The sequence below is a fragment of the Prunus persica genome, chromosome G5, assembly GCF_000346465.2.
Source record: "Prunus persica cultivar Lovell chromosome G5, Prunus_persica_NCBIv2, whole genome shotgun sequence".
Taxonomy (NCBI): Eukaryota; Viridiplantae; Streptophyta; class Magnoliopsida; order Rosales; family Rosaceae; genus Prunus; species Prunus persica.
The window spans coordinates 14,346,543-14,370,496 of record NC_034013.1 but is presented as its reverse complement, the minus strand read 5'-3'; the positions used below and the strand labels follow the sequence as shown (position 1 = coordinate 14,370,496).

The 23,954-nt window shown below is 37.8% G+C and overlaps 5 protein-coding genes across 8 annotated transcripts; 2 read left to right on the top strand and 3 right to left on the bottom strand.

Moving 5' to 3' along the window:
- LOC18777317 (pachytene checkpoint protein 2 homolog) lies at nt 664–4,415 on the top strand. The gene is made up of 14 exons (XM_007209063.2): nt 664–1,026; nt 1,142–1,205; nt 1,325–1,431; nt 1,699–1,766; nt 1,995–2,098; nt 2,182–2,286; nt 2,394–2,483; nt 2,580–2,655; nt 2,759–2,828; nt 2,917–2,987; nt 3,132–3,222; nt 3,696–3,823; nt 3,949–4,074; nt 4,174–4,415. Exons 1-14 carry the CDS (start codon nt 894–896, stop codon nt 4,312–4,314), a joined length of 1,374 nt encoding a protein of 457 aa, XP_007209125.1. The 5' UTR covers nt 664–893; the 3' UTR covers nt 4,315–4,415.
- Nucleotides 4,481–6,634, bottom strand: LOC18777349 (pentatricopeptide repeat-containing protein At3g48250, chloroplastic). The gene has a single exon (XM_020564479.1). The coding sequence runs from the start codon at nt 6,605–6,607 to the stop codon at nt 4,715–4,717; it is 1,893 nt and encodes a 630-aa protein (XP_020420068.1). The 5' UTR covers nt 6,608–6,634; the 3' UTR covers nt 4,481–4,714.
- LOC18776789 (protein DEHYDRATION-INDUCED 19 homolog 5) lies at nt 11,465–15,673 on the top strand. Of its 2 annotated transcripts, none has more exons than XM_007210472.2 (5): nt 11,465–11,697; nt 13,196–13,338; nt 13,665–13,742; nt 13,846–14,060; nt 15,262–15,673. In XM_007210472.2, exons 1-5 carry the CDS (start codon nt 11,619–11,621, stop codon nt 15,371–15,373), a joined length of 627 nt encoding a protein of 208 aa, XP_007210534.1. In that variant the 5' UTR covers nt 11,465–11,618; the 3' UTR covers nt 15,374–15,673. The 2 variants fall into 2 exon arrangements, with proteins under 2 accessions (XP_007210534.1, XP_020419509.1); XM_020563920.1 differs by lacking the exon at nt 11,465–11,697 and adding an exon at nt 12,395–12,686.
- Nucleotides 16,284–18,199, bottom strand: LOC18775972 (elongation factor Tu, chloroplastic). The gene has a single exon (XM_007209903.2). It carries the CDS (start codon nt 18,033–18,035, stop codon nt 16,581–16,583), a length of 1,455 nt encoding a protein of 484 aa, XP_007209965.1. The 5' UTR covers nt 18,036–18,199; the 3' UTR covers nt 16,284–16,580.
- LOC18776328 (probable serine/threonine-protein kinase WNK3) lies at nt 19,294–23,613 on the bottom strand. 3 transcript variants are annotated; one of them, XM_020563919.1, is made up of 8 exons: nt 23,073–23,613; nt 22,802–22,839; nt 22,419–22,646; nt 22,104–22,327; nt 21,839–21,996; nt 20,967–21,144; nt 20,758–20,889; nt 19,294–20,653 (listed from the first exon to the last, which is right to left on the bottom strand). In XM_020563919.1, the coding sequence occupies exons 1-8, from the start codon at nt 23,157–23,159 to the stop codon at nt 19,812–19,814; spliced, it is 1,887 nt and encodes a 628-aa protein (XP_020419508.1). In that variant the 5' UTR covers nt 23,160–23,613; the 3' UTR covers nt 19,294–19,811. The 3 variants fall into 3 exon arrangements, with proteins under 3 accessions (XP_020419508.1, XP_020419506.1, XP_020419507.1); XM_020563917.1 differs by having other exon boundaries at nt 20,758–20,898; nt 23,073–23,606; XM_020563918.1 differs by having other exon boundaries at nt 20,758–20,892; nt 23,073–23,604.

The following is a 23,954-nucleotide window of genomic DNA, read 5'->3' as shown; positions in this document are numbered from 1 at the left end:
GAAAATTGTAAAACATATACTTAAAACTAACTCAAGTTTAAAACATGAGGAACTCATTTTTAAATCATTAATACACAATATGTCAAGACATTTTTGGGTAAGTTGAAGAAAGAAAGAAAAAAAAATTAGAGTTCTAACTTTATTTGAATTTCAATTATTATAGATCAAATAGCGTTGTTTGCACTTTTCATATGGTAAATTCACACTTTTTTATATTAAAAAAATTAAAATTAAACGAAAAGTCAGATAATGAATCCTATTTTTATAGAACATAACTACCAATTATCTTTTTTAATTCTAAAATACATTAAAAAAAATTTAAATAAAAAGCCTCTTGCAGGTGCGGAAGCGCTTGCAGAGAGACTAATCTATATATATAAAGCAAAAGGCAGAGAATGGTGAAACATTCAAAATACCAGAAAATACTCTTTGTTAATTCAAACATTAAGAATTGAAATTATTAATTAAATGACGATAATATGGTAAATTCACATTTTTTAATATTAAAAAAATTAAAATTAAAAACAAAATAAGATAATAAGTCCTACCTTTATGGAACATAACTACCCTGTTATCTTTTATTAATTCTAAAAATAAAATAAAAAAGAAAAAGAAAACCAATTGGCACATGCGTGAGCATGTGTCAAGGGCTAGTATAGATAATAAAAAATCAAATCTTATAAAACTAATAAAAAAAGATATAATTTATTTGAAAAAGAAAATGTATATTATAAATTGCTGGACACGAAGTTTCAAAATATTCCCGCCCATTTTGAAGAACAATTTACCGGATTTCTCTTTGGGCTCTAGGGTTTGGCTCATCCCCTCCAAGCTGGTCTCGATTCTCTGTGTGATGCTTTCCGCTTCATAGTCTCTCAAACCCGAAACCCGAAATGAGTACTCCCAGTCCCATGGAGATCTCTCTGCAAAACCCTCAGGACACCGTGATTCCGGACCAAAACGGCTTCATCGCTGTAGACTCAGCTCCTTCTCCTAGTCTTCCCCAAGACAAAGTACTTGTTTCAGGTCGGTTCGACTTCATCTTCATCATTTTGAGTTTCAAATTGTTCCAATTTGAGGTTGTGTTGATGATTTAGTTGTAAATTTACTTTCTTTAAAGAAAATTGATTGTGGGTTTCAGTTGAAGTCTCCCTCAAGCCCTCAAGCACAGCTCGGATTGACGATGTACGGTCAGCCGTTGAGAGGTGTGCTACTAAACTCCATTAATCTTGACTTTCGAGCAATGATTCTCAGTTGTATCTTAATTGGGTTTTATATGTTCGTTTTAACGTCTCTTTTGGTTTCCTTTTTGTTAAATGCTTAGAATGCTTGAAAAGAGGAGTTTAAGCTATACTGATGGACCTGTGCCCGTGCCGCCCGACGATCAGTTCCTGACGGAAAATGTGCAAAGAATCTGTATTTGTGACACGGGTATTTTTTATTTATTTTTCTTTATCTATGAATTTGATCACTGAGGTTAATAAAATATTGAAGGAAAAGAGAAGAAATTTTGTAAACTTGATGATCAGCTGTGCTCAATATTGCAACTTTTTATCAGCTGAACTTTTTCATCTGATAAAATGGAAAGTTGACTGCAGCACTATTTTTATTTCTTTTCTAACCATATAAAGGAGGAGGAGGATGATGCAGTTTTCAGATATTCACCATTTCTGATTACTGAACTGTTTATTTTTGTAGATGAGTGGGTGCAGAACCATGAGATCCTTTTGTTCTGGCAAGTGAAGCCTGTTGTGCATGTTTTTCAGGTGAATTGCAGTGCTCATGAATAGCATAGGCAGTAGGTGTATCAGTTTGCTTTTGTTTATTTATCTTTAACTAGCAACAGTCTGTTACTATCGTCTTTTAGAATTCTGCTTTATTTGGTGCCTGGTGGTAAGGGTTGTCTGAGTTGGTACTGCCCGTGACATCTGAACTGCTTTGCGACTCAATATCTGTTTCGAGTATTGATCTTTTTCTCATATTTGCTTTGTCAGCTTAGCGAAGAGGGAGCATGTGAGGACGTAAGTGGCGATGGACAACCTTCTACCTTTAATGAATGGATTCTTCCTGCGAAGGAATTTGATGGGATGTGGGAAAGGTTAATTTGCTACCTATTTACTTTTTCCCCCATTAGTAGGTTGAGATCAACTGATGTTGTGACATGGTCTTTTACCTTTCCAGCTTAATTTATGAATCTGGTCTCAAGCAAAGGTTACTGCGGTATGCAGCTAGTGCGTTGCTTTTTACTGAGAAGGGTGTCAATCCTTTCCTTGTGTCATGGAATCGGTAAGGACTTGTTTGTTGATTTCATCTGTGTACACATATGCCTGTATTTTATGATTATTGGGGAATTGCTCTTTAGCACCAATATGATTGTTTCTATCCCTTTGCAGCATTGTTCTTTTACATGGACCTCCAGGCACTGGAAAAACCTCTTTATGTAAAGCACTGGCTCAAAAACTATCTATTCGATTTAACTCCAGGTTTGTTTATGTATTGTTTTGTTCAGACGATTATATATTACTAAAATGGAAGCCTGTGTGCGTAAATTTCCAGACTCATTACTTTATGCATTGCAGATATCCACAGTGCCAATTGATTGAAGTTAATGCACATTCTTTATTCAGTAAATGGTTCTCCGAGAGTGGCAAATTGGTACGTAGTTGATATTATAATTCTCAAAAGATGCTTCTGCTCTTTGTAAACAAGAGTTGGGATTTCGTATATGCAGTTTGTATAAAATATTTTTCAATCTTAGGTTGCAAAGCTTTTCCAAAAAATTCAAGAGATGGTAGAAGAGGAAAACAATCTGGTATTTGTTTTGATTGGTGAGATTTAATTTTACTGTGATTTCTGATTTCATGGTCATCTTTCTTCCATCTGGGTTGTGATTATATATATGCGGTGATGCTGCAGATGAAGTTGAAAGCCTCGCTGCTGCTAGAAAAGCTGCTCTATCTGGTTCTGAACCTTCAGATTCTATTCGGGTACCATGCTCTCACATTTCTCCTATTCTAGAATACTTTCTAAGCTTTTTGATTGAACATATTGTGAACATAGAGAAATTTTTTGGATATGGTTCACACTAGCTCATTTTCCGTCCAAATAGCACCTAAAAAATGACATGCCAGGTAGTGAATGCGCTGCTAACTCAGCTGGACAAGTTGAAATCAGCACCGAATGTGATAATTCTGACAACATCCAACATAACGGCTGCTATTGGTAAGCCTGTAATCAATTTCCTAACATGGTAAATGAACTTCCCTGGGTTTGCTTGCTATTTTTCATCTTTAACTTGGAGTGGAAAGTTGTAGCTCGGAAATAGTTTATGTACGTTTCTCACTGTATAAAACGGTTTAGCCTATTTGTGGTTTGCCTATGATAGTATTCTCATCAGCCTCCAATCCACTGTGGTTCTGAGGAGCTATAAAAATAGATAGGCATTGCTGTATATTAATATGCTACAGAAGCAGATTCCCGCATTCCCTAATTTCCAACCTATTTGCTGGGATCAAAGTTTTTAGCTGAATGATATTCTCATTTTTTCTTATTGTTGGTGTTCTTTCTTTTGTTTGCTGGGAGCATTTTTTATCCTCCTCGCTCTTTCCCCAATGATATATTTTATTTTCTGTGTCGAAGGCGGAAAAACTCTAAGAATCTGAGTATTTATGTATTTACCATTTATTGGGTTGCAGATATTGCGTTTGTTGATCGAGCTGATATAAAAGCATATGTCGGCCCCCCAACTCTGCAAGCGCGTTATGAAATTCTAAGGTCCTGCTTGCAGGAACTTATACGAACAGGAATTTTATCAAATTTTGAGGTCCATGTCTTACCTTCTTCAGATACCATATTTGTTAAAGCTTTAATATATTACCTTCTCCATTAAGTGCTAATGTGGGGAAGTTTCAAATTGAAGCCATGTCTAATGAACATTGTGAATTTTAGGATTGTGAAAGCCTCATGCTTCCTAACTACGGTAGCTTGAAAGAGAAATTGAATATGCCTGAGGTTCAAGATGCCCGAACACTACACATGTGTAAACAATTGCTTGAAACAGCAGAAGCATGTGAGGTGAGGAACTGATTCTTCAATGCCTTCTAAATTAGTCCCTTTTTTTTTCTATTTTATAAAGCTATTTGATTGTTGATTTTGCTTCTTTACTTTGGTTAGGGATTGAGTGGACGATCTTTAAGAAAGCTTCCATTCCTAGGGCATGCGGCTCTTGCAAGTCCTTATGGTTGCGACCCAAGCAAATTCTTGAGTACAATGATAGATACAGCTAGGAGGGAGCGTTCTGAGCTACCTGACTGAATCGACTAATTTTCACATCTTGTGAACAATGTATTTTTATGCCTACTGCAAACTGTGACTTATAATCTAATTCATTTTCAAGCATTAGCAGCTTCCTTTCCTTTGTGATGAAGATTATCGTTAAAATTATCATATAATCTGTACCCGAAAAAGGAAAAAAGAAAAATGAAAAAAGAAAGCTATACAAAAACATCAAACTGGCTATATTCTTTTGAAGCATCACGCCCTTCCTGAGATCTCATAAATGGTAGGCTGTATGCATCAATTGACAGGAATAACTTTAAAATGGACTAACATTGAAGAAAATAAGAAAGAGAGGCTAATTTCCTATTGTGTTGAAAAATGTGCAGACGTTACAGTTCATGTAGTTGACCATGAACTTTACTACAACAAATACATGTCAAGCAGCAGTCTGCTTGCCTTCTGTAGAACCAAAAAGTTTGGAAATTTCACCAAGTTTTCGAATATGATAAGGGCATTTATAAAGCAGTTCTTTGGCCTCAGAGTCTCTACCTTCTTTAAAGAATGATTTGAAAACATGGACATAAGCGGCAGACGAGGGATATTCCTTCACAGACAATGCCTTGAAAAATTCTGCAGCATCCTCCACTGAACCAAATTTTGATAAATATTGGACAAAAGGATCTGGATAAGGTGGGTAGCTCTGTTTCTTCATTAAATGAAGAAGTGCGAATGCTTCGTCGAGTTTTCTAACTCCTAACAGGTTTTCGATAAGATTTTTGTATGTGGCTTGCCAAGGTCTTAAACGAGTCATATTCACCATTTCAATAAGCAATTTGTATGCACCCTCTATCTTCCTCTGCTTAAGGAATCCGTTTATCAAGACATCCAGTAGATCAGCATCAGCATCACAGCCTTTTTCGATCATCTTTGCAAAACAAACCAGCGCCGTGTCAACTTCATTAGCAGCACAGTGTCCTTGAATCAAAATGGTCCAAGTCATGATATCAGGAACACACCCATTTGCTTCCATCTCATCCAGCACTTTGCAGGCTTCTTCAAGTCTCTTGGCCTTACAAAGTCCAAAGACCAACTGACTGTATGTAATGTTGTCTGGCTCATACCCTGCATTTCTCATAACCTTCGTAATTTTCTCTGCTTCATCAAAACTGCCCGCACTTGTCAAAGACCTATGAATTCCATCATAAACAGCCTTAGAGAGTGTATTCCCTGCAGACTCGAATTTCTTTGCAACTCTAAACACCATATCCAAATCTGGTTTATCATTTGCTGAGATGCTCCGTAAAAGCATGCTGCAATCCTGAGCAGAAGGCTTATACGGGCCATCCATCATGAGCTCATATAGCTTCACCGCATCCTCCATCATCTTGCTCTTCTGAAACTGCCTCGTAATCTTTATATAAGTGTCCAAATCTAGTTCATGACCTGCACCCTTCATTTCCTCAATCACACTCCAAAACTCCCCAATTGAGTCAGCCTGTGCAAGAATCCTTGCAACTGCATTATATGTGATAGTATTGTGTTCATAACCGGAACTTTGACCGACCCAATGGAAAAAGCTCAAAGCTTTCGATGGGCAAATTCTAAGTTCCTTCAATACCCTTACGACAAAATTATCAGATAACGTAATTTTAAGCTCCCCCAACTCTTTCTCAATCCCAGCACTCCACTCTGACCCTGAAACAACATCGGCCACCTTCTTCGCAACCTCATCCGTCGCATTATCTTTCATCATCCTTTCAAAAAAATGCTTGAAAGCCACAACATCATTATCCATCTTCCCCTTTTTAAGCCGTTCAGCGATTGCCGAATACGTTTGCACTTCAATGTAAAAGCCTTGCTCTTTCATTTGCCTCAGAGTGATCCAAAACTGTTTCATTGAATCCTTGTGCCCTAAAACCCCAAGCATCAAGTTAAACACCAAAGAGCTTGGCTTAAAACCATTTTTCTCACAGACCCAGTTGAAAAAATCCCAAGCCTTTTTTGGGTCTTTATCCAGTTTCTTCAAAACATAGATAACTGCATCGTGGGTCAGTGATGGGTAGGACTCAGATAACTCGTTCTCCAACTCAGCGGACCACTGGTTGGCCAAAACCAGTTGCAAAACCGAGTTGGGGGCCGAGGAAAAGAACAGGCTTTGATGGGTATTGAGGAAATGAAAACCGCATGATTGATCAGAATGAAAGTGAGAGAGGTGAGGGAATTGAGTCACCTGAGAACAAATCGGCCGAGTTGTGACGTAGGACCTGGTCAACACGAGCGCGTTGGCGAAGCCAAGGGTTTTGAGCAACGCTGCCTTTGCTCGATTCATGGCTGCTATACTTTTTCACTGAGACTACACCACAGAAGAAGCCAATGATATCAATTAGGGGATTTCCAGGGTTTAAGCCTTTTCGGGTCAACCCGAATTGAGTTGCGTCCAAATTGGAGCCCATGGGCTTGTCGAAACCAAATGGGGGCCCATGTGTTTGTAAGACTTTCACAAGGAGGGGCCCACCACTGCTGTAGGGAGGTTTCTTATCGGCCCCACCCACCTTTAGTATCTTTCACGCGAAGTTGGGTTCGGTTATTAAAGTGAAACCCGGAACCCGCCCTTTTTTTTCTCTCAACGGGCGTGCGAGGCTCCCTGCAAGTCTAAATACACGTGGCAGTTGGTTATGGGAGAGGAGGCAGGTGGGGCCAGGTGTGCTGTGGGCTGTGGAAAGGTTTGGGTAAAGACCTTACGCAACATAACAACGGTGGTCCTTTATTCCTTTTTCAATCGGGAAGCTTACAGAAAAATGGCCGTTGCGAGATTGAAAGACATTAGCCATTTGATAGAGACATTCGTTGCAATCTTATCTTGAGCCCTTTAGGTGGAGAGTGTCAATCAGTTGTCAAGACAAATGGAAACCCCCACTAAATACAATAAGTTAACAAGGAAAATATTGTATTTTCAAAAAGTATTATGGTTATAACATACGCTAAACGAATCAAAGTTAAAAATTCAATAAAGACGAATGACGTAAAATCTGAATGACTTAGATACATAGTAGTATTAGCGGACAAACTAATTCATAGACTAGTACATATTTTGGCATATCATGAGCATGAGCTTAGGTAGGAATAAATTATGATACATATTTTTATCTTTCCTAAAGCAAATCATGGTCTAACTGTGTCATAATGAAATTTAGATGGTCAACCACAAGACATAAGTACAATTTTGAGTCTTGACCCAGCTAAAACACATGTCTGAAGATTATAATTTGATCTCATAAGATTCTGAAAATAACAGAGTGACCCCAAATCAAACCACCGAACACATCAAAAGCAACACAAAAAGAAAATTATAATCCTTTTTTGACATGAACTGACCAAAAGAGAAGAGAGAAGAGCAAAAAATTCAAAGACCAACATAGATAAAGATCCTTTGTGATGAAGGGGTTGGCTTTACAAGGAGCTAGGCTAGCCCCACCTTTGGGGCACCATGTATGCTTTGCTAGTTTGCTTTGCCTTGAAAAATTTGTTACCCTTCAAATGAATCCCACCTCCAAAACAAAAAACTCCTCCACTGTCCTATATCTTTTGTTTCTTGGCTTTCCTTTTCCTGTGGAAACGTGCCCTGAGACTGTTCATTAAAGAGAAAAAACGTGCATGCGGGAATATAAGATTAGGTCTCCACAGTATGCGTGCATCACAATATTTCACCTGTCTGTCTCTGCAAATAAAGCCAATTTCCTAGCCACTTCTATATCTATCTATCTATATATATATATATGTCCATGTTTATATGTTCTGTGAGTTCCTCATAACATGCCCTAGCTAGCTACTTCTCTGGCTCTTTCCTTCTCCCTCCCATGATAACCATGGTGGCTGCTTTTGAATTTGTCACATTAAGCATGAACGTTTTGGTTTTGGAAGTTCAATATTGGAAGCAATTTAAGCTTCTCTCTCAACTTCAAGAGATGAGTGTTTGTTCTTGGAGCTGCCATTTAAAGAAGTTTGAGGTCTCTCCTCCTCCTCCTCCTCCTCCTCCTCCAAGGCCAAGCATAGTGATGTAGGTGTCGATAGCATCGATCCATATTCACGGGGGAATGAAGCTCTCCTGGTCCGATCACCTTCTTTTTTCTGGGTTCCTTTCAGTTTTAGTTCTTCTTATATATCTTTTTGGTTTTTGAGTATGTGCAGCAAATACCATGTTGCTGTCCTGCATGTTCTCATATTACCTTGTTCCTTGTAAGACTTTTTTTTTTTTTTTTGAAGACCTTTCCTATTGAGATGGGTGATATTGTAATATGTGTACTAAAACATCCAATATATATATGTTTTCGTAGTATGCAGATCGGATTTGGATTTGTTGTTATTATTATTTACTTCTGATGTTCATAATTCTTGGTAAAAATACAAAGTCCCTGAAGTCCAGAAGCCATTGAGTATGAAACTGTCAGGTTCTGAATGGGCTTATGCATTCTGCAATTCTGACTTATTAATTAGATAGACTTTAAAATCAACAAGTTGGATTTTTTTTTTGTTAGACAAATAAACATGCCTTATAGTTCTCCTTCTTGTTCTTCTTAATGGTTTTATCATCATTCTGTTGAGCTAGTGGTTCAGGAGATATCATTCAAATTATTACAAAGCCTGCTTAAAGGAAAGGGCAACTGAGCTGTGGTTTTGTCATTTTTGTCACTGCTACTCTAATTTGGGTGACACTGTAGATGCATATGTAAGCTTTGCCATCTTGAATTTTTTTCATCCAATTTGGGGCAATTTGTCTGCTGTTATGCAGCATATATGTGCTGATTTACCACAATGGTTGGTGCTGCTGGCTCTCTCTTTTTTCTATGAAAATTTGACCAACTGTTAAATCTTTTTCCTTTTACACCCAACACACAAATTGAGCACAACTCAAAGACTGTTTAGCAGCAGTGGCTGGCATATCCCAATAATGAGTACATTTTTATTTTCTTTCAAATTCTTAAATAATCATGAAAAGCATAGGTTGACTATGAGTTTGTTTTATGTTACTGGTCCCTGGGCAGATATAATTTCCAGCTATGAGATCTCATCTGTTAAAAACATGATAAAGCTTTCTTGAGTACCATAATCATTCATCTTTCTCAACTTTTTTGTTTTTTTGTTTTTTTGTTTTAATAAAAAAAATCAACAGAATGATGGTAAATGATATCATGAAATGTGTGGCCTTCCTATTTCCCCACCAATGTTAAATATGGGGCAAACTTTCACTTTGGCTGCACCCTTAGTTTCAAGCCTTACCTGGATACCAAGTACCATATGGGGCTCTAAACTCATAAAAGTTAAATAGTTATAATGACTTTAGCTTAGCCTTCTCAGCCCCACACACACACACACACTCTCTCTCTCTCTCTCTCTCTCTCTCTCTCTCTCTCTCTCTCTCTGTGTTAAAGTATGAACATGGAGGCAGAGCAAAGGAAAATTAACATAATATCTTTATTGGTGACAGTGTAAAAAACAAAACAAAATCTCTTTATGAAAGCTTAGTGTTAACAAATTAACAGACACAATTGCCAAAAGGCTATGACTTCTTCCTCATGATTGTCCAGTTGTCCCTGAATTCCATCTTAAAACAATAGTATCTGCCAAAAACTGTCCAAAGTTTTTACTCATAGATCTCCATTGATTTTGACTCGAAAGATTTCCTTTAGTTTCTTTTTCTGTCAAGCTACTGATAGCCCATACCATGAATACCTGTAGCCCAGTCTAAGATTAGACCTCTTCATAATTTCCCAGTGTTTCAGCCCAAACCCAAATATTCTCTTGGACTTGTTGTAAAGGTAAGGGCTCATCCCAAATAACCCAGAAAACCCAAATGGGATCTCCACTCATATTCTGATGCCATTAGTTCCTTCTCTCCTCTCTTTTTGGCTTTTGGGAAGTTCCTTTGCTGCAAAGCAAGCAAAACAGCCCCCTATTTATCACTAAACTAAGTAGACACTAGTCTTTAATAATAATAATTATTTTAAAAAACAAAAAAACCCCTTTGATGGGTTTCAATCTTTTAGAACTTAGGGAACAAGTAAAAATATATATATGATATTGAGCTGTCTTTATAAGAAAATGCCCCACCACAATCTTTTCAGCTTTGTTGTTTGGCCCTTTTTTTAGGTGTAATGCACCGTCCTGGTCCAAGTCCATGCACCACTCCACCATCCTCCCACACTAAAGCAACTTTTTGTCCAACTTGTTATCGCATGCCCTGCCTATCTCCTTCCTGGATAGGTTGTCTGCTCTGGAAACTGATTCTTTCTTGTCACTCCATTTTGTTTTCCTAGCTTTTGCCTAAATCTTTGTCATTAAATTTAATCATGTCATTAGTTTCTATTTCTAGTCAGCCCACGAGTTTGAAAACCCCCAACAAATTTGAGTATAGTAAAAAATAGTGCGAAGTGTTATTTTCAAGAACAACACGTGTTTGTAATTTGAGTGAGAAGCGTGATTAAAAGGCTCCCAATGTAAAAGCGAAATGCTTACAAACAAAGTAAAGTTGTTATTTTAATGAAAGTTCTTTTTATGAACATTTCTAAATTACAGGTGGCATAATTAGTGTCTAAAATAAGAGGCACATTTGAAGCTAATATCTTACATTGGATTTGCTAACAGTCAACATATTTGTTTCTTTCCTTCTTTAATCTTTTCTTCCTTTAAAAAACAAATCAAAACTCAAATCTGACCAAATTTCCGCACGTCATTCACAGTCAGATAAAGTAGCCAAAGAAGTTTGACATCAACATCTTTAGCTTCTTTCAAGACAGCCAAAAGCTTCCATGTGATGTGAAGAAAGGTATTTCACACGAGTCATATAAACCAAGTTCTTTTTTATTCCTTTTCTCTTCTCTTTTCTTTTGTGGTCATTAAAAAATGTCATTAATTATTTATATTCATGCTGCAAATACATGTCAATGCTCCATGGAAAACAAATATACAATTTTATATAAATAACACTGAAAATAGAATAAAATCATGTGTTCTCTGTACTTTGGCAAAAGATGACAATTGACAAGTAGTTCTGAAATTAACATGTACAATTATTTAATTGAAAAAAAGAAAAGAAAAGAAGCAATGATGTAATTAAATGGAAAAATTCCACGTGTCAGCTATGCATCAAACATCTTTTGTGTGTCAGGAAAGCTTTCAGTATCAGAGCAATATATGAGTGAGTAAGCAAAACATCACCACACCCCTCCTCAATCTGAAAGGTAGAAACTTTAAGCCTTTGATCCAAACCTATTTCCCGTACGGACGGTTTCTAACACTTCTCGCCGGAAAAAGCTGACTTGGGTCGCCGGAGAGTTGATTCCATGGACGTTGACTCGTGGGCTTCCAGGGTTCAAGCAGCCAAGAGCCTCTCTGCTGCCCATGCTGCTCGGCTTCACTATGGTACTTAGATTTTCTTTATTTTTTAATTTTTACCTCTCATGTGTGCTTCAACATTTCTATTTTAAAAAAAATTGTTTCCTTTTTTAGTTTGTCAAATTCTCTCATTGTCTGGGTAGAGTTTTGGGAATTGAAGTAAGGGTATTTTACTAGCTGATTTCAGTTTCGTTTCGTTGATGTTTAAGTAAAGCAATGGCTTTTGTGAGTGAGAGTTATCAAGAACTGGGTTGGGCTTAAAGCTGAAAACTTGGTTGGATTTAAGAAAGAAATTGGCTTTCGATTCTTTAGTTTTCTTTTAGTTTCTTGTCAAAGCAACACGCACATTGTGAAGAGTACGACTTTGCTTGAATTTTCAAATGGGGAGCGTTCTCCTTGAAATTTATGGGTAACTTTGTTGTGGGCATTATCGGAAAATATCATCTTTTAATTAATAAATAAAAGTCCGAAAATTTTGGGATTTCATCATATCCTTCATGCTAGATTAGGTAATTTTAGAAAGTTGCTAGATACGTTTATAAAAGCCTTCCATGCGTGTAATATTACAGTAAAGATTTCCTATAAGAAGCAGGGCCATGGAGGAAGATTCTAGTGATAATTCGGGCCCTAATTTTCTTAGAATTAGGGTTGCCAGGAGACCATAGAAAGAAGAAACTCCTTTGATTAATAAGGTGGGTAAGTTATAATTATATTTGAGGCTAATCAACGCCCAAAAAAGAGATTAAGAGAATCTATCCGCATGACAAATTATACTGAAGATGAAGAAGATACAGAGGATGAAAATTATGAAGAGTTGGTGGATCAAGAGTCGGATCAGCTCAGTAGTTTAAATGTAAAAATTTCAGAATATGAGGATTATCTGGATTATCTGGAGAACCTGAGAGAGCAGATATTGAAGGAAACAGAAGGCATTTTATCTGAGTCATTAGGTACTGATTCCTTCACGCTTGAGAGTAAGTGGGAGCGTGATGCTTCTAGTGTTGTCATTCATGAAGGTGAAGATGATGATGATGACGAGGAGGAACCAGCTTACAGAATTAGTTGGAATGAAGGTGAGAAAATTAAGGTTTGATAGAAAAACATATGGAGAAAAATTACAAATCCATCTTCAGATGGTTGCTGAGCCTGGTTAATTCCTTTGCAGCTTATGCAGTTCATAGATAAGAAGATGAATGTATATTTGTTTAGGCTCTGCCTATTGTCTTCTTGGGCAAAAGTCAAGTGGTGTTGGTCCATATTTAGTCACTAAACACTGCAAAGAGTTCATTTTAGTAGTTTCTTGTAGCCAGAGTAAGATCTGCGTGTTGGAGATAGCCTGGGGTGGCTCACTCTGATATATATATTTACGTGTCTCTGTGTGTGTGCATGCGCCCATATTTGCATTGTTTGATCCTGTGATTTGGATATATTAATCGACATGTCTCTATGAATGCGTGTACATATATGTCCATCCATGTCATATATCTATGTATTGATCTTTTATTTTCTATATATGTTAAAACAGATAATCATATGGCTTCGGAAGATTCTGAAGGAGATGACGATGCAAAATCTTGTTTTCCATGCCCTTTCTGTTATGTGGATATTGAAGTCCCAATGCTCTGCAACCACTTGGAGGAAGAACACTGCTTTGACTTTAAAAATGCAGTGCGTGCTTTTCTTTACCAGATATTTTGTTGTGTGCGATTTAAATGAGATTAGCATTATCAATATCATATTCTTGAGTCAATAATGAACCATCCAATCAAGATGGTTCCCATTTTGATTACAAAAAGGATGCTGCTTGAAATTGATAGATTTACTTAGTAAAGTGCATTGAATCATTTAGGGTATGGTAAATGGGAAGGCCTTCCAAAATTTATAATATTATAAATAAGGGAAGATGCAATTGGAAAATATAAATTATTGCCACCAGTTTATGATGTTTCAGTTAGAATTTGAACCTGATGGCTGCTCTAATCCCGTTATTCCAGGTTTGTCCTATGTGTGCAGCGAATCTAGGGAAAGATGTAGTTGGACATTTTATGGTGCACCATGCAAGCTCGTTCAAGGTATTATTGCCTATATGGGATCATAGATTTACAATATAGTTAATTTGGTCGAAAAGTTTGTTGATCATGTTGGAACCTTAAAGGAGTCATCTATGCTTTTCAGCACAGGAGAAAATCTCAAAAAGCGGGTTTGTGGACTGGTAGTTCAGCAATGCTTGGAAAGGCACTGCTGAAGAACGGAAGGGCATCTGCACATGAATCTGCACCTGATCCTCTCCTCTCACCATTTATCTGCAATATATCTTTTTCAGACCCTATTGGTATTCCGGAAGATATTTGTTCCAATATCAATGCCCCTATCACTTCCAGCTTGAAAAGGTATACTCTTGTTCTTTTATGAAAGTACAACTTTAAGATATTAGTGGTCGTGACTCGTGAGTGGGAGATAAAGACAGGGATTGTAAACTTAAGAGATCTTAGTTTAACATGCATCAATGTATTATGGACCAGAGATGTAAATGCAAATGGGTCTTGCGAAAACCCAGGAATTTCATGATTTTATAAGGCAGAAAATAATTGTTGAAAGATTTGTTGTTCATATGCTTACCAAAGAAACAAATTTTTTTTTTCCTAACCCTACGATGTTTGGTATTTAAGCAAGCCTTACATTGCATCTAAATCTGCTCTTCATTGAAAGTTTCAAATTCTTGAAGATATCTTGATTTTGGGAATCCCTTGAACTATTTATTTCTTTAGGCCTAAGTTATCCAAATGATAGTTGCATCATCTTTTCTCTTGTTGTCTGTGTTTGTGTCGTAACCACTTATATAATCTTTTGCTTTCACTGATTCTAAAACCAATGAATACTATATAGCTTCGCTTTGTTTGTTCGTATTGGAACTTTTACTTGTGAGTTTGTTATCATTCTAGGTGTTTGGTTGATGCCTTAACTGCATATATTTGAAAAGTTGCCTAATCATCTGAGAATTATGGGATAATGCTTTTTATGTCATCTGGGCTCTGTACTTTGTGCTTTGGAAATGTGATGCTATCTTCTTTTCCAACCAACTTCCTTTTTCCCTACAAGTTAAGGACAATTAATTGCCATCACGCCAGTTAAGCAGTTTTCAGCGGGATAGATGAAGATAAATAGGAAACAGGAAACCCTGCCAATATCTGCATAGTTTTATCTTTTCACTGATATGACGTGCAAAATCAGTGTTGTTATCCAATAGATCGAACCGCCCACCTGTTTCAACAAGATGGAGTACTAGATTGTTTCATTTAAGCTTCAGAGTTTTTCACTTAGTTTTACCTCCATGTTTGCCATTGAGTGGGTCAAGTTACTTGTTATTGGTGCTCCATCGGGTAAACCAGGAATGTGAATGAACCATCTATGTGTTATTCATTCCCTTTATTACTCTTGCATTGCCCTCCATTTTTGCTTTGTTGGCAGTGACTGGTCTTTAGATATGTGATATGTCAAATAATATATCTTGGTGAGGGTTATGCAAAAAATACATGCTTTATGAGAATAGGCCTGTTGATGCCCTGTTGCTGATACATTTTGTTTTTGCAGTGCTAAGTCCTCTTCACCAGATGAAGGCTGTGAAAAGGATAAAGAAGAGCGAAGGCAGAGAGCGGCTTTCGTGCAACAGTTGATTACATCAACCGTATTCTTGGATCTATGAATTCTTCAGAGCACAAAATTTTCTGGAAAAAGTGGAAGACTGATCTTATCTTAGTCACCAAGATCATGCAGTATACACAGTGGGAATGGTTTTAGGAAGTCATATAGTTTCTATATTAGGTAAGATAGAGTAGTTGTCTTTGGATGGGGACAATTGAGGAAATATGTATACATTGTGTACAATCTATCCTTATGTCTATTTATATCAACAGCCTGTTTCAAAGGCTGACTTTCCATAATGAGTAAGGCTTAGCGGATAAAATATCTATTTATCTATACATGACTACCGAAATTTTGTTGACTACTTTTCAGGCAATGTCGTGAACATACTTTCCAAAGTTATTCACAAATTGTGTGGTACGAGAATACCGTCACGTGGTATAATCAATTAACGTACTATTATATGAATCTGAATAAGTTCTTCATTTAGGGTGTAGTATTAATATTCAACATTAATTAGCTATATCGCGTTGGTATATTTGGGTTGGAAATGCCCAAATCAGTTGATGCACTGATTGTTGGAGTATTAACCAGACCGAATTGGGATCAAATATGGAGTGCAAATCCTTTTTCATTTTTTGCTACCAAACTGGGAGTTGTAATTTATTTTATTTATTGTTCTTCACGCAATAATAGCTCCCGTTTGCCGAATCAAATATTAAAAATTAAAAAAGCTCTCACATTAAAAAGAAAAAAAGAAAAAGAAAAAAAGGGGTCACATGCAAGTTTCAATATCTTGATTACACAAGAAATGCCTTGTGTAAACAAAAAGCACGTCCAGAGAATTGTATCCGTGCTGAATAATAACACTCAAGTTCACCAAATTCAAGAATTAGAGCTAGAGCTAGGAAACGAGTGGCAAAAACATGGCAAAGAAGCAAATTCCACAGGTTCAATTTGAACAAATCATATGAAGCATTAAGGAGAATTCACCTCGACAGGCAGTGCCCGATCTCATTTTTATGCCCGTGAAAAAGTTTCTGATAATAGGTTCAACCAAAGTCACATTGAATCATCACAAGCATATCATTCAACTAGGCTAGAAACATGAGCGGAGCACATGGTGATGAACCTACAAAATATATAACATTTGACTGTGGAAATTGCTTAAAATGTCAAAACTAAATAAAATCAAAATGAGTTCAAGTTTGACACCACCAAAAAAAAAGAGTGAAGAGCATTTACTGCCAAGAAAGCCTTTCTTTCTATCACTCAATTATGGATTGAATAACACCAGCTCCAACAGTCTTCCCTCCTTCTCTGATAGCAAACCTCATTCCTTGCTCACAAGCCACGGGAACTATCAGCTCGACAACAATCTTGACACGGTCGCCAGGCATGACCATCTTGGACTCTTCATCCTTATCATTCATTATGGAAGTCACCTTTCCAGTGACATCAGTAGTCCTCATGTAAAACTGTGGCCTATAACCTGAGAAAAACGGTGAATGCCTGCCACCCTCTTCCTTCTTCAACACATACACAATTGCTTCAAACTTGGTATGTGGGGTAATCGTCCCGGGCTTAGCCAAAACCATCCCTCTCTGAATATCAATCTTTTGTATCCCTCTAAGCAACAACCCCACATTGTCACCAGCCATAGCATCATCAAGAATCTTCTGAAACATTTCAACACCAGTCACAGTGGTGCTCCTTGTGTCCTTCAAACCGACAATGTCCACTGTATCTCCAACCTTAATAGTACCCCTCTCAACACGGCCAGTGGCCACAGTCCCACGACCGGTAATCGAAAACACATCTTCAATTGCTAACAAAAATGGCAACTCAGTCTGGCGCTGAGGAATCGGAATATAGCTATCAACAGAATCCATAAGTTCATAAATCTTGTCAACCCATTCATTCTCACCACGAGTGATAGTAGGCTTGGCCATCAAAGCCTCCAAAGCTAACAAAGCAGACCCAGAAATAATAGGAACTTCATCACCAGGAAACTCATAAGAAGAAAGTAACTCACGCACCTCCAATTCCACAAGCTGCAGAAGCTCCTCATCATCAACCTGGTCTTGTTTGTTCAAGAACACAACCATGTTAGGCACACCCACTTGCTTGGCCAGCAAGATGTGTTCTTTGGTTTGTGGCATTGGCCCATCAGCACCAGAAACCACAAGAATCGCACCGTCCATCTGAGCAGCTCCAGTGATCATGTTCTTGACATAATCGGCGTGGCCGGGGCAGTCAACGTGGGCGTAGTGCCGATTCTCAGTCTCGTACTCGACTGTGGCAGTGTTAATGGTGATTCCACGAGCGCGCTCTTCTGGGGCGGCGTCGATTTCGTCGTACTTCTTGGAAGCGCTGCCTCCAATGGAGGCCAAGGCCATGGTGAGAGCTGCAGTGAGAGTGGTCTTGCCGTGGTCGACGTGGCCGATTGTGCCGATGTTGACATGGGGCTTCTTGCGCTCGAACTTACCTCGAGCAGCTTTGACTGTGAAACTGCGGTGGTGGTGGTGGTGGAGGGGGAGAGTAGTGGTGGGCGTGAGGTGGAGGATGGTGGAGGGGTTGAGGAAGGAAGAGGAGAGATGGGTTAGCTTGGAAGAGGGTCTAATGGAGATAGAGGAGGCCGGTGAGGGCTGAGAGGACTGAGAGGCATATGGGTAAGTGAGCTTTGAGGAAGCTGAGGCTGCTGCTGCTGTTGAAATTGCCATGGAAGATTCAAGATTGAATCTTTAGAGAGAGAGAGAAGGAGAGGGAGAAGATAGAGATGGGGATTGGGTGTTGGGGTTTTGGGATAATGAAGGAGGAGGAGAGGACTGACGAGGGGGAGTGGTGAGAGGGGGAGTGATGTATGTTATCCTTTCGAAGACAAAACAGGGCCTCATATGGGTGGTCTATCCATTTCCCAGCCTCAGTTTTGGAGGGATTATTTTCGTCGGTTACAGGTGGAAATTTGAGAGTTTATGTGCAACCTGCGTTATATTCTCACACGTGTATAGCCCTCCTTCCTCTAGGACCAAAAGGGTTGTGGGTTTTACCAACCTATTCTTGGCCCAATTAACATGTTACAACTTATCCATGTACTTAGTTTAGCCATTTTAGCAGTCATTTACGCTCACATAATCACATAGTCAATGAGTCCAATGGAAGAGGCCCTAACTTGCATACTAGTGATCTTAAATTCAAATTCTCATGACACTTTCGTAGTGGATCTGAGAAAATCTCTCTACCCCTTCCTAACTTTGACAAAAAATAAAATAAAAATCACATTTTTAGAATATAGAAGTTATAAAAACACTCGAATTTAAGTGTCAAAAGTTAAACCATGAGTGCAAAATCGTTACTACTTATGTCTACTGAACTTCGAAAAAACTATTTCTGACTCCAGTAGTAAAGCACTTATTGATTCTGACACTTATCGAGTTTTACTCATGGAAAGAATTTAAGTCTTTTGTTAATTATAAAGAACTTGTAGCTCAAGTAATGCTTGAATTGAAATTTCAAATGGTTTTCAGGATTCAGTGGAGAGCTATTTTTGGTTGTTAGTGAGAGTCGGTCTAGTCCAGAGAGTTATAGAACCCAATTGGGAGCACTTAAACTCATTTGAGGCTCTAGATCTCCGAGAGCTTAAGCATGAAGCTGGTTGGTTGTGGCTCAAAAGTATGAAATCGACTGATTGTGATTTGTGTTGATGGTGGCAAACCAGAAAGCCAGACTCATTTTGTGACACGTAATTGATTCAAATACCTTAATTTTTGTGAAACACCGTGGAGTCAACATCTACCATACAAAAATGTTTTCATGAGCAAAGTACCTCAAATTTGGTTGGTGAAAACAATTTGGAACGCAGTAAAACTAGGTTCAATTATCAATGTCATGTTGTGATTATTATCCAATGCAACAATAAACCCAAGCATGCCACAACAATAACTTAACCACCAGTTAATCGTCCCTTTTCAAGAGAACAAATAAGTAAAACCAACAAAAAAGAATTTATAATTAATTTTCACATTTGCTCAACATACACTGATGTGCTCCGAAGCAAGAAAGTAAAAGAATTATCTGTACAGGTATAAACTCCATATTTTGCCCCGTATTCAGCATAAGTAGGTAGCACGTTGATCTTTAGGCATCATTTCAACTCGCCAGACCAATGTCTTACCTAGGCAGAAACAAATCATTCGTGGGAGTTCATGTACCGGATCCTCAGGGCCTCCGGGGTCACTCTAAAAGCTGATCTAGATGACAAGCATGACTGTCCTCCAGGCTATGACTTGCAGCATCTATATTACAAATCTCTCTCAATATCCATCCAGCTGCATAAAATACAGCTACTAGTTCATGCTCCCCAACTTTACCTAAGTATAAAACATCTCTGTGATTTCTATTATCTGTCACCCGCAAAACTAGTGAATAATCTATATATCAAGCACTGGAATTGGAGACATGACAGGGCCAAGAAAAGCTGAATTTGCAAATTGCTTGGTTTAGCAGTCTGCCTCATAAAGCATTTTGTAGTCCGGAATTTTTATCTTACATATATCTAAAACCTTTTGACAGAAAACCGGGGGTAGTTCCTTCAATACATCTGATATTGCTAATTCATGCTTCCTCTTGAGCTCGTCTAACTCCTTTTTCTGTTCTACCAATAGATTCTCAAGTTTCTCCGCAATGATCTTGACTTCTTCTGATTCAAATGGATGAGTTCCATTAATAACATGTAGATCAGTAGCTGCACCATGACCACCACCATTTGGTGAATCAGAGGCACCAGCACAAGTTGGATCATCTTCCTCTCTAAGGCTACCAGGAGATTTTTCATCATCCTCAGTACCACCATTTGGTGAATCAGAGGCATCTCTGCCGTTTGGGTCGTCTTCCTCTCTATGGCTACCAGTAGAATTTTCATTGTCTTCAGTACCTCCTGCAATGACCGAATCTGCTGGAGAATGCAAGTTAGAAAACCCATGCTTCCCTGGAGAATTTCCACTACCTTCCTTGGGTGAGTCAGACCAGTACTTGCGACCTGAAGGCAGTCTTTCTAATGCAAGATTACTAGAAAGGATGGCCTCATGTACCAAGGCAGAAGGATCATCCTTAGACTCAGAAACTGGGCTATATGGAGTTGAGACCTCACCATCAATATTATCTCCCGAAATTTCACTGGATGTCCAATCTGGAATGTGGGATTGGATTTCAGCGTCAATAATTTCAGCAATTGTTGTGACATCTTGATCTGTTAGGTCCAACTCTTGAACCATTTCACTAGCAACAGCAATTGCAGTATCTGCCCCAATGTCAAATGGGAAGTGGATATTTCGAAAGTGACCTGGGGCCAGGTGGAAAATATCTCAATTTAAGAGCAGGAAGTGGAATTAAACAATACTTCTTTGACTGAAAATTAAATAAACTGGAAAAGAAAGAAAAGGTAACCTGTCGAATCTGCTATTCGTAGTTTCAGAAATATTGTGTCGTCTTTCCTCTGGCCTTGCACAGTGAAGTCTTTATTTGTCTCAGGAGAAGGGTCCATATCCTTTGTTCCAATATCAATCTGATCAGAACTGCCTTCTGCATCTAACATGTCACAATGTGAGGAGAATAAGACAAAAAGCCTTTGAGCTCTAGAGAAACAACTTGCTTACCTGAATAATGAGTTTCAGGTCGTAGAGAACTACATTCACGATCTTGATCAGATTGGAGAAAAGGATGCATTAGAAGTTCCTTGGCAGACAAACGATCAGAGACTTTCGTAATGCACTTTTCTATAAATGCTTTAACTCCAGGATCTGTCACTTTTGCCAATGATGCTGGCTTTATTCCCTACCCAAACGGAAAAGGAAATGATACAAGGACCATGTTAGAATATAAAATAAGCGTTGGCCACAATCCTAACAACTTACAGTGGCAAACTAACAAAACTTATGCTGGTCCCAGAATAAGCAATGTTGAGTTCGAATTCCTATAATTGCAACCTTTCAGGGTTGTTTGTATAATTATCCCTAGAATTTCAAGCATTAACTCAAATCAAAAAGCCAAATGGGAAATTACATACATTTTCAACAACTGAAATTTGACACACTAGTGTAGAAAAATTTGCAGACTGAACGTACATGTATAAAACTACCCCAACATTTTAAATATATAGAAATTCACAATGCTGAATGAATTTTCAATCCCAGCGCTTCAAAATCCATTACAATTTAAGCCAAATAGTAGGTCTAGTGAGACTAGCAAAACAACTGAACCATGCATCACAAAATCAAAAGAGACGAATCATTCATCACAATCAAAAGAGATGAATGATGCATCACATATGGAAAAATTACATTATCTACAACAATTGAGACTTTGACAGATCCGGTGATTGCACATGTTGAAACTTTCAAAATGATATAAGTTTCAAGGACGAGAAATGCTCTCAATTATGATAGCAAAAACAAACCAACAACAAATTTAACGGAACAATAGAAACTGTGTATCAATTTAAACGGGGCAATGGTCATGAAGCCCTTACTGATGTCACTTTCTTGAATATTTGGGCAGCATTGGTACATTCAACATATGGATACTCAAAGGTCACCAATTCTAACAAGCACATGCCAAAGGCATAAATGTCTACTAGCTCATTGTATTCCTCTTCATAAAGCTCTGGCGCCATAAACTCCGGAGTACCTAAAGTGACAGAAACAATTACATTGTCATCTCTGAATTCAAATATTCTGCACTAGCACCATTGCAGAAGGAAAACATAGATGACAATTTTATTTATAAATCCTCACCGATAACACTATGTGCTGAGCGAGCCTGGCGAAGAATAGCAGCCAGTCCTAAGTCACCAATTTTCACCTCACCTTGGTTCCCATTGACAAAAATGTTGTCACACTTCAAATCTCGATGGATAACAGGGGGGTCGTGATTATGAAGATACCAAAGGCCTTCTAAAATCTGCCTAGACCATTTCTTCAACGCCCTCAAATCAACATGCTTATGCTTTCTCCGGTATCTACATTATAATCGACACTAAAACACTAAACAAAAGCATAAATAAATTAGAAATATTGAATGTTACAGACAATACATCACTGAAAACTCACTGCCGCAATGTTCCTGAAGTGAAGATCTCCGTAATAAAGTTGATATTCTCATGCTTGGCATCGACCCACGAATTGTAAAACTTAATTATGTTCTTGTGCTTTAAAGTCTTAAGCAAATGAACTTCTGAATAAAGCCGCTCTAAATCTTCAGAGTTGCGTAATAGATCTGCCACTTTAACCTGATTCCAAGCTACTTCTATTCCTTCCAATTCATCAAATGCTCGATATCTAAGTTTCCATATATCGATCAAGGACACACAAAAAAGATCTACAACACACTTGGACCTCAACAGAATATTAACTATCAATGGTTCAAACAGCATTTAGCATCCAACTAAAAATCTAAAACAACTGAAAAATAAAAAAGAAGAGGGAAAGGATACACTTTCTTGAAAGCCCCTTTTCCTAGAATCTCTTTATACTGCAAATGACCAAAAACAAAGAGAATTGATTACTGATACACAGAACCAACAAATCAACCCAAATGACAACTTGATGAACAAAAGCTTAAGACTTGAGAGCATTTAGTAATTTCCAAACAAATGAGAAGTGAAGCAGCTAAATCAAATCAATGAACACCATACCAAACAAATAAAAAGAAGGAAATAAATGGAAAAAGAAAAAAGGAGAGTAATTTAAGTAAAGACTACTGACCCGACCGTATCGACCAGTGGGATCAACCTCCACGAACTCGGCATCAGCATCGTCCGTGTCTTGGTCCGACGACAAATCCTGTGGCATTCTCGAGAACTCGTTCGTCTTCCAATCAAATCGAACTCAGAAACGCAAAATGATCGTATTCGGATCGACCCGAAACCTCAATTTCGTCGTTAGGGGCTGAATCAAATACTGAAGCGACCCAAATTCAAACCCGCGAAAAAGGAACCCCAAGTCGGAGGTTTCACGTATGAAGAAGAAGAAGAAGAAGAAGACAGAGAAGCGTGCGTTAGCGGAGTGAGAAAGGAGGAGAGAGAAGCCGTTGGATTGGCAGAGACACAGCAAATGAACCAACAAACAACCGAGCGTCGTCTCTCTCGGCTTTAAATTTATTTATTTAATTTTGATTATTTTTTCTTCTTCTGAATTTTGGGTTTAAAAGGTCGGCTTTGGGGACATGTGAGAGTAATGTGCTACGCGCGTTTCTTCAGCTTACTTTCGCACCTTAAATTGCTATTAGGGATCTTTGGATCTTCCAACGTAGATTCTTCCTAATCACGATCCAACGGCTGAAGAACTTTAGAATATGATCGGATTCTACAATTTTCCTACCAATAATTAAATTCTAAATTCTACTGATAGAATTTTTTTTTGGGTTAATATTTAGTTTCATTAACATAAAATATGTGTACTTTTTTTCTTTTATGTAGTATTTTGTAAGCTTACTATAAAACCTCTTTTATAAGCAAAGCACTTTATATTCCTTCAATTTTTAATTTTAAATGACGTATACAATATGTCTATTTCCTTAATAAAATGAAATTATATATATATATATATATTCAAAAAATTATTATTTTTATCGTTCATGTAGATAAG

Coding starts and splice junctions, on each gene's coding strand:
- LOC18775972 (XM_007209903.2), bottom strand. CDS start 18,035: ATGGCAATTTCAACAGCAGCAGCAGCCTCAGCTTCCTCAAAGCTCACT.
- LOC18776328 (XM_020563917.1), bottom strand. CDS start 23,159: ATGCCACAGGATTTGTCGTCGGACCAAGACACGGACGATGCTGATGCC. Junction 21,145..21,838: donor TATTCAAGAAAGTGACATCA/GTAAGGGCTTCA, acceptor CCGTTTGGGTAG/GGAATAAAGCCAGCATCATT. Junction 20,654..20,757: donor ACGAATAGCAGATTCGACAG/GTTACCTTTTCT, acceptor ACCTGGCCCCAG/GTCACTTTCGAAATATCCAC.
- LOC18777317 (XM_007209063.2), top strand. CDS start 894: ATGAGTACTCCCAGTCCCATGGAGATCTCTCTGCAAAACCCTCAGGAC. Junction 1,767..1,994: donor CTGTTGTGCATGTTTTTCAG/GTGAATTGCAGT, acceptor TTGCTTTGTCAG/CTTAGCGAAGAGGGAGCATG. Junction 4,075..4,173: donor AAACAGCAGAAGCATGTGAG/GTGAGGAACTGA, acceptor TACTTTGGTTAG/GGATTGAGTGGACGATCTTT.
- LOC18776789 (XM_020563920.1), top strand. CDS start 12,431: ATGACAAATTATACTGAAGATGAAGAAGATACAGAGGATGAAAATTAT. Junction 12,687..13,195: donor TAGTGTTGTCATTCATGAAG/GTGAAGATGATG, acceptor ATGTTAAAACAG/ATAATCATATGGCTTCGGAA. Junction 13,743..13,845: donor ACCATGCAAGCTCGTTCAAG/GTATTATTGCCT, acceptor TATGCTTTTCAG/CACAGGAGAAAATCTCAAAA.
- LOC18777349 (XM_020564479.1), bottom strand. CDS start 6,607: ATGAATCGAGCAAAGGCAGCGTTGCTCAAAACCCTTGGCTTCGCCAAC.